Source organism: Protomyctophum parallelum, assembly GCF_964188405.1.
Source record: "Protomyctophum parallelum genome assembly, chromosome: 12".
NCBI lineage: Eukaryota > Metazoa > Chordata > Actinopteri > Myctophiformes > Myctophidae > Protomyctophum > Protomyctophum parallelum.
In genome coordinates this window covers 50,247,655-50,258,012 of record NC_139712.1, presented here as the reverse complement: position 1 = coordinate 50,258,012, position 10,358 = coordinate 50,247,655, and the positions used below count along the sequence as shown (strand labels likewise).

General features: G+C 44.3%; 1 protein-coding gene across 1 annotated transcript; it reads right to left on the bottom strand.

The window, feature by feature from the left end:
• Nucleotides 1–855: 855 nt before the first annotated feature.
• LOC310868309 (metalloreductase STEAP2-like) lies at nucleotides 856–10,083 on the bottom strand (the record flags this gene model as incomplete). The annotated part of the gene is made up of 5 exons (XM_083778683.1): nucleotides 856–1,183; nucleotides 3,400–3,564; nucleotides 5,409–5,936; nucleotides 8,278–8,444; nucleotides 9,618–10,083. 5 exons carry the CDS (start codon nucleotides 10,081–10,083, stop codon nucleotides 890–892), a joined length of 1,620 nt encoding a protein of 539 aa, XP_083634809.1. The 3' UTR covers nucleotides 856–889.
• Between the last annotated feature and the right edge of the window lie 275 nt (nucleotides 10,084–10,358).

Here is a 10,358-nt window from a genome sequence, read left to right as displayed (position 1 = left end):
ATCAATTACAAATCAATTATTTTATTAGATTATAGTCTGTATGAGAAACAGACAACATCAAAAGACCTTTTTAATAAATTCTTGATCACAGCCCATGGGTCTCACATATATAACACATAATGATCGACACAATATTGCACAGTACAACAGTCATTATGTATTGGATGGAGCCCGCACACCACAGGTATAAGAAAGACGTTCTTTATTGAAATACTGACAACGGTCATCCATCCAATACCTACTGAAGTTTACTTAGTCCAGCACCCAGCCTGTCGATGTGCGTATTCTACGTCTGCTCACAGTACAACAGTCAAACAAACAAAAAACACAAAAACCTGTTGTTGTTTTCTCTGCCAAACTATATGTACAATCTACAAACTGTTAGCTTGTAGATATGCTATTTTTGGCCAATGTTCCCCCCAGAATAGGGATGCTAGGGTTCAAGTGATTAAAGCACTGGATGGTAAATCATAACTCCAGTCTGAGATGCATGTCAATGATGTCATGTCATCTCTACAAAAGGCTCACATTGTCCAGCCAGAGGGTAATTTGTTTGCCACTTTTAGGAAAGGTGAACAACCACTTGGTGATTGCAACAATAATGCAAAGTTTAAAACAAGTTACAGAAATTAGAATTAGAATTATAAACATTACCATTTTTAACAAAGTTTAATAGACAAAACGTAATATAGAAATATGACTACAAACTACAAAATCAAATATAAAACACATGATAAAATATATAAACTAAGTAAAAGTATGATAATGGAAAAAGTAATAAAAAGACGCTGATGAACATATGGAATAAGAATTCTTGTTAAAGTCGGCATAAAGAGAGCAAATGTCTGTGGCAGCTTGTTTGCAAATGAAAATAAAGAAAAAAGACACTTTACATGATGGTGACTCTCTCTGGTGATAAGTGCATGACGGAGCCCACTGGGTCAAGGCGCTGGAAGCGGCCACGGATGTTCTCCCCACCCCGGCGGATGCGGTGGAGCTTGCCTGCCACACAAGGGAGCAGCAGGAGCACCTTGCCCAGGATGACGCACACAGGCAGGGCCAGGGCCACCATGAAGCTGGGGGGCAAGTAGAAACGGTACGCTTCTTCCTCAAAAGCTCGCTTCCAGCCAAAGAGCAGGGCGTGGAAGGTAGCTATGAGCAGGGCGATGTAACCCAGAGTGGACTAACAGGGGGACAGGAGCAATGTTTAGGCTGTTTGTTTGTTTTATACCGCACAGTAATCCAGTAATAGTTTTCAGAAAATACAGTAAATTGTCATATTTGAAATATTGAAATGTCCTACCCTCCTAAAAGAAAGGGATACAAATGTAATTGTGTTCTACCATGATACTGACTAACTGACATGATACTGACCATGATACAGACCATGATACTGACTAACTGACATGATACTGACCATGATACTGCCATACTGACATGATACTGACCATGATACTGACTAACTGACATGATACTGACCATGATACTGACCATGATACTGACTAACTGACATGATACTGACCATGATACTGCCATACTGACATGATACAGACCATGATACTGACCATGATACTGACTAACTGACATGATACTGACCATGATACTGACCATGATACTGACTAACTGACATGATACTGACCATGATACTGCCATACTGACATGATACAGACCATGATACTGACCATGATACTGACTAACTGACATGATACTGACCATGATACTGACCATGATACTGACCATGATACTGACCATGATACTGACCATGATACTGACTAACTGACATGATACTGACCATGATACTGACCATGATACTGTCATACTGACATGATACTGACCATGATACTGACCATGATACTGACCATGATACTGACCATGATACTGACATACTGACATGATACTGACCATGATACTGACCATGATACTGTCATACTGACATGATACTGACCATGATACTGACCATGATACTGACCATGATACTGACATGATACTGACCATGATACTGCCATACTGACATGATACAGACCATGATACTGACCATGATACTGACCATGATACTGACATGATACTGACCATGATACTGCCATACTGACATGATACAGACCATGCTACTGACCATGATACTGACCATGATACTGACCATGATACTGACATGATACAGACCATGCTACTGACCATGATACTGACCATGATACTGACCATGATACTGACATGATACTGACCATGATACTGCCATACTGACATGATACAGACCATGCTACTGACCATGATACTGACCATGATACTGACCATGATACTGACATGATACAGACCATGCTACTGACCATGATACTGACCATGATACTGACCATGATACTGACCATGATACTGACCATGATACTGACCATGATACTGCCATACTGACATGATACAGACCATGATACTGACCATGATACTGACCATGATACTGACCATGATACTGACCATGATACTGACCATGATACTGTCCATGATACTGTCATACTGACATGATACTGACCATGATACTGACCATGATACTGACCATGATACTGACCATGATACTGTCATACTGACATGATACTGACCATGATACTGTCATACTGACATGATACAGACCATGATACTGACCATGATACTGTCATACTGACATGATACAGACCATGATACTGACCATGATACAGACCATGATACTGACCATGATACTGACCATGATACTGACCATGATACTGTCATACTGACATGATACTGACCATGATACTGACCATGATACTGTCATACTGACATGATACAGACCATGATACTGACCATGATACTGTCATACTGACATGATACAGACCATGATACTGACCATGATACTGTCATACTGACATGATACTGACCATGATACTGTCATACTGACATGATACATTACAGACCATGACATTACTGACCATGATACAGACCATGACATTGACATGATACAGACCATGATTTTGACATGATACTGACCATAATACTGCCATGACATGATACTGACGAGTGACGGCCATGATACTGACATGATATTGACCATGATACTGACATGATACTGACCATGATGTTGACCATTTAAAACATTACCTTCTACGACATGCCCTAAAACAAATGTATCCAAAGTTTAAAGAGCTTTATAGTATTTATAAAAAAACCACTATAGATTACTTAACCAAGTAAAGCACTACAAGAATTGTCTCTACTTTCATTTTCATCCTTTGGGAGAAAAAAAACTCACAATTCTTCATCTGAGGGTAGAGACAGCTGGATTCTTTTATTTTACATTTTTCAACAATATCTTTTTTCTCTTCCCATTTTAGTCATCAACAATTCCATGTGTTACCCACTGTTTAATCTATTGACCTCCCCCTTGACGGTGCTGGTGTTTACCTGTATGAAGCTGAATTCCCTCCAGTTGAGGGCACTGTGGATGGAGGGGATGGAGGTCACGGCCAGGAGGGAGAGTAGCCCCAGACTCATGACGCCAAAGGAGACGTACATCTCCACACGCCAAACTTCTTCCTCATTCCACGAGTTCTCCACATTAGCATGGACCTGCCAGCACACAAGCATTAGGTATAGAGTCAGGCCTGAGATGAGCAGGTACACTACTTCCTGAACAATGTGATTTCTCACACACACACACACACACACACACACACACACACACACACACACACACACACACACACACACACACACACACACACACACACACACACACACACACACACACACACACACACACACACACACACACACACACACACACACACACGAGAGACCGCCAACAGACCCGGAATAATAAGAACCAGTTTCCATCTAAATTTAGCAGTGTGTTAATTCTTAAAGTAAACATGTACCTTGCAGTCTCCGGCTGGGAGGCAGCTCAGTAGCAGAGACTTGAAGAAAGCTCACATCGTTTCTCTCTGAGACTGTCTCAGTCCTTTAAGCTTGTACAACCATAATGTATGAATATGTTTTGTTTTCTATGTATAATTATTTAAGGTTCTTTTGTTTTCTTGGACACAACAAATACGATGGAAAGTGGCAGGAAAAAAACCCAAATTGCATCTACTGTTGTATTACCTGTAAACCTGTGATAAATAAAGATGATTCTGCGATTCTGATTCTAACTAATGAATATTTCAAAACTATAATAACTCACAATTTGTAATGGGTAATTCATTACAGATGATATAATCACTATTGTCAACAGAATGTGGAGGGGTGTTTTTTTTTTTTTACTGCTAGTGTTTTGTTTTTTGTTAGTTTTTTCTTGTCTTTTTCTTTTGTGTAAGTCATGTGTATTTTGTATGCTTTATTGTAAAATCATTAAAAAACTTTGATGAAAAAATAAAAACAAATAAATTCTGGATGCAAGCTAACCTAATTACTGAAGGCATGGACCGGCACCAACCCCAAGATTAACCCCAAAGCAACCACTGCAAGGTAATTATGTTACTACAAATAGAAGCTAAAAGCTAGACGCTTAAATTACAAGGGGGAAAGCACATGCACAGCCACTATTATGGAGATACAGTATGTTATCAAAAAAGATCAACACGAACGGCACACACACACACACACACACACACACACACACACACACACACACACACACACACACACACACACACACACACACACACACACACACACACACACACACACACACACACACACACACACAGTCTAGTCTAGTGTCTGTGTGACCTCCCTCAACAGTTTATGGCCATGCCTTAAGGACCACATTGAAAATAGATGAGTCACTCTCTGGGGACCAGCGTCACATCAGATCACATCACCTTCAACTCAGTCACTCTGGAGAGAGTAACATGACGCACAGTGGGCTAAAGCAGAGGTTCTCAAAGTGGGGTCCCCAGGGGTCCTTGAGGGGGTTATAGGAGGTCCTCAGCAAAATGTGTTAATATAGCATTAACCCTTTTTTCATTAAAAAATATATATTTTATATAATTTGTATAAGATCTTTACGCTATTGAATCTTCTCTTATGAGGGTCCCTGGCACAAAATCGTTCCGTGGCCAAATACATATACATTTGGGAGTCCTTGACATGAAAATGTTCATCAATTGGATTACAGCAATCCAACAGGCCGCTGGGAAGGTATTTGGTGAGATAACGTATAAAGAATGGGAGTCGCACATTATTATATATTCATATTCAGCATCCTTATGTAAAAAAATTCCAGTGTGCTTTTACTACTCAGTTAGGAACTAAATTGTGTTCATGTAAACCGAGTTATATTCATAATGTCTGTTGATACCACAATATATAGCCTATACCCTATAGCATGCAAGCTTGTGAGCACACGCACGCACGCACGCACGCACGCACGCACGCACGCACGCAGCCAGTCGCTCCGTGCCTCACTATACCTGTTCGTAGGCCATGTTGAGGAGCAGGTACCTCTCAGACCTCCTCATGGGCAGACAGAGGCTGTAGAGGACGTGAACGCAGGCCAGGAAGAAGCTGAGCAGTCCCAGCTGCTTGCGGCTCTGCAGCCAGTCCTCCAGCCAGCGGGGGAAGCGTCTGTACTTGGTGCCGTAGTACAGCTGGTGGGCGGCCGCCAGCTGGCCCGCCAGGTACACCAGGGCCAGCATCGTGATGGCCACCGTGGGCAGCGTCCGGTTGGCCATCTCGATGGGGATCTTGTAGAAGTCGCTCTGCTTGTGCTTCACGTACGGGTGGATGACGTCGCGCACGAAGCTGTAGGCGAAGAAGAAAATGGACAGGGCCACGGCGGCCAGAACGGGGCCCCTCCATGCGGGGAAGAGGCGCACGGGCATGTTCTCGATGACCCGCGACGCCGACAGGGCGCCCATGTCCACGGGCTGGAAGTTGAGCTTTCGCGCCAGCTCCATGATCTGTTGCCGAGCCTCCACAGAGTTGCTGCAGATGTACACCTGCAACGGGACGACGGTACGAAGGTTAGCCACATGACACCTGCCAGGAGACAAGTCCAGGTGTGCCTATTATTATTTTATCATTCACTAGACAAAGAATAAATGTATTTACTGTTTTAATGCTAATTAGTTTTTATTGTCAGTGCATGATCATGGTCAGCAGTATCATGTTAGTATCATGTCCGTATTTTGGTCAGTATCATGCCAGTATCACGCCAGTATCATGGTCAGTGTCATGTTTTTAATTGAATACTTAATACATTGCATGGATGCAACTGGGACGTATCCTCAGTGATGTATCCCAAGGTCATCGGGTTTCGGGTCTCGCGAACATCATACCCCTCACTCGGGTGACCCAGCCGGGGTGATCAAGTCCCGACTTACGTCCCAGTAGCTACCCTCGATCAGACCCACTAGGGCAAGACCAGGGCCACACAATCCGTTGGAACCACTCCGGAACTATACTATGCCGGGACTGAGAAGTACTATTCTGGCATGTGGAGGGACTAGGCTCTGTGGGTTGACTCCTGTCCGGGCCGTTCCTACGCAGGTCCACTCCTGCTCTCACCAGGAGTACAGCTAGGACCTATGCGTTGCACCAGACTCCCAGCACCAGCACACTTCATTCAGGAGTGGTGGATTCTTGAGCCGCAATGGTTCTGCAGGCACCACTTGCGGCTCGAATGGCCCTCCTAAAGGCCTCACCGAAGGTTTTTGGGCTTCCTCCTCACGGAGGATGCAGGCTGGGGCGCTAACCCATACGGCTCCCGGAGTGCCGTCTACATTCCGGCTGTCACCCGTCTCTCCGGTGGTCACCAGACAATACCTGGGTGTCACATAGTTATGCTAAAAGAATAGTACAAAAGTCCCCTCAAGGATGAGCATTTAATCCATTTAATCCACTTGCCCAGTGTTGGAGTGCTCTACTGAATGGATTTGCCCAGGACTGTGCATAGTGGCAGATGAACCTTTCCTCTCATCCACAGGCATCAAATCTGAAGGCAAACGAGCATCTCTCAGACAGGCACAGCGGTGACAGAGACCCCTACTGTCTAAAGCAGGGATGTCAAACTCACTTTGGGGTGGGGGCCGCATTGGACGAAATGTGACTTCATAAGGGCCGGATCAGTCGCGTACACAGCTGTCACTTGGCTTTGTTTTTCTTCCTGTTGTCCCAGTCACTGCTATAGCTACACTACATCACACCATTTATATAAGAATAGCTACTTACATTATTTTCTTTCATTATTGGTATTATACCTGCCTAGAAGACATTTGAAAATAAAATATTTAAATTTCAAATACTGTCTCAGCAGAAATGTGTAAATGGCTACACAACCCCCTTTTTAATTTAAGTGATGAACAAAAAATAGCCAAAGGGGGGGAAAAGTTATTAAAACCATGACATTTCATCTCTGTCATGTTTTCACTTGCTGCTTCCTGAATATCAGGGACCAGTTTCTGAGAAGTTATTTTCATAGCATCATTAAATAATATGTATAATCTGCAGTGGTGGGATATATGATATTTCTTTTGTCAGCTGTGATCTGAATGGTCCCTCGGTTATAGACCCTTGTACTGGAGAACTATAGTATAGAGAAATGGCAGCTGGTAGTGCTGATAGAAAGCTTCTACCAGCTGCCATTTCTCTCAATATGAGGCGACTAAAGAAGGACGAACACCGAGAGGGAGAGGATGAGTGAGACAGAGAGGTGGCAGAAAGAGAGGAGACAGAGAAATAGAAGGACAGACAAAGATCATTTGGAGCCTGAGAGAAAGATAGAGTGGAGTGAGTGAGATTGAAGAGAGAACATGATGCATTGCGTGCAGTCTATTACGGTATATATGTCTACAACGATCATCACCGGGCTGAAGCCAGCTGCAGCTTTATGCAAGAGAATGCAAGAACGTGTCCTTAGTTCACATGTCGCCAAATTAGATGACTGTGTGCAATCATATCGACCACCAGTCTAAGCGGTTGACGTTGAATGACAGCAGACACACAGCATCAACATTTTGTTTCAACAGGTTGTTTGTAGAAACCACTATTCAAATTAGAATGTGTACAGCTCATAAAGCATAATGAGAACTATATGCTTCAACTATCAATTGCTTTTCATGCCTTTGTATTGCTGTATACGACAGTACTTTGCTCTGACTCTGTACCTGTAACTGCTGTGCTACCTCTGGACGACTGAAATTCCCCGGTGGGATCTTGATATAATTTACCTCTGATGTCAGTGTAATTTAACATGTACAGACTCCAGCTCACTACAGTGTTGTAGCCTACCTCAGAATAGAATAGAATAGAGAAATATAGAGTTATCTGACATGTAAGTACCTGTCTGCTGGCATCCTTAGGGCTGGCCTGCTGCATGGCCCAGGCAGAGATGACGTTGAAGCCTTTGACCACCAAAGACGCAGGCAGCAGCGAGGCCAGGTACTCTGCGTTAGACTCTGGGTACTGGTTGACCCGCCGGTTATTGCTCACATCCACCAGGATCTTTCCTGGAGGAAACACAGGAGGAATCACAACAGCTTAGCCAGGCCACAAGTTGCTTTTTACAGCAGTGTAAAGTATAGTACATTTACTACTATTTAAGTACTGTACTTCAGTACAATTTTACATATCATATAGGACTGTGCTGGGATTGCTAGTAAATAAATAAAAGCAGAATAAATACATATACAGCTAAACAGATACAGGAGGAAAGGTTGTGCTGGAGTTTACACATCAAGTAGAGTATGGTTGACATGACATGACAAGAGCATTGCTGTGGAAATGGTCTCAGCTCATCACCTTGATGATCGGTTTCATATTGTTGCAAACCACAGATTGACCAATTTTGTTGCAAGTGGTTGCAAGTTTCAACTTGGCTTGCCGTGAATCTTTGGTCTGAACTAGGCTTAGGACATCTTTGGCTTTTTATTGTCTTACGATTTTTCTGTATTTAGGTTGGACAGCATGAGAGACAGGGGAAACTGAGAGGAATTTACCAGTTCTCCCCCCTTTGCTTGAAGCCACAATCCATAACCCTTTTATGTCCTACCCAGTGTTCAAAACCGGGTCTCCCGCATGAACCCCCCAGGCCCTTTACAGCTGCAAACGTTCGTTTTGGCCAGATTTGTTTGGGGGGGGGGGGGGGTCAAAATCACCCAATTTCTTTTATAATACAATAACTAAACACAAATCTCACTTGAATTGGATTGCAATACTTTACAATTTCATAATTATTTATGTTGTTTTAGGGATCCCCAGTTGGTGGCCCCTGGGCTGCAGCCCACCCTTACCCAGTGGTAAATCCGGCCCTTTACCAACTCGCCGCGGGCGCACAGCCGGCCGAACTGCGCGGCCTGGTATTTCTAAAGTAACCTATAAGTAAATGATGCTTAAACGGTTAAACCTAACCTTATTCCTATAACCTTAACCTCAGTAAAACTATGCCTAAACCTAATCCTATTCCTAAACTTAACCCAGTAAAACTATGCCTAACCCTAAACGTATTTCTAACCTTATTCTCAGTTAAACGAAATAAAGAATACACGAACCACCACACCGAGCTACCTGTCTGCCTGAGGTCGGCGGAAAAAAGTGGGGGCGAGATGGAATAGGGGCAACCGTACCCGTTACCCATGAGAGACCTTATACTGCTGAGCTGCTTGGGTGGGAGTGTAAGCTACCTTCTAGGAGGTGTTTGAGGTCCCACAGGAAGGGGTAGTGCTCGCGCCGTATGGCCAGGAAGACGACAGTGGCCTTCCCCACGGCGTCCTCGTGGTGTGTCACGTCCACCACATGCGGGAAGAACTGGGCGGCGCGCTTGGGTTGCCTGCTGCCCACCGCCACGTGGAAGCCGCAGCGCAGCAGTCGGATGGCCAGGCACTTGGAGAAGTCCCCTGAGCCCAAGATGGCCACCGCGGGCTTGGCTTCGGCAGAGGGCGAGGGCGGGATCATGGAAGACGTGGAGTAGGTGCAGGCGCCACCCGCGGGGATGCCCAAGTCGCTGGAACCGTTCTTCAGCCCGTTGTGCGGGAGGAAGGTGACTTCCTGCTGGTGCTGGAAGTTGGGGTGGGAGGCCGAGGACGAAGAGGAGGTTGTGGTGAAGACCGGGCTGCCGCCGCCAGCACCAGTCATGGAGATGGAATCCATCTTTGTGCCTTTCCCTTCCTCTGTTCCTCACCTGTACACCGTTTCTCCGTTTAGGAGGATGCGAGCAGAGCAGGCCTGTGATGTGATAGGACAGGAGACAGAGATAAAATGACAAGGGGAAAGGGGAAGGTACGGAGCCCCTGAATGGCCATGCATTCAAAATATATTTTATCTTGTACGTACAAAATAATATCTCGTCCGTACAAGATATTATGTCGTACGTACAAGATAATAATTATGTATGCCCCTATGGCATTAATAGTCTCATTAAAACA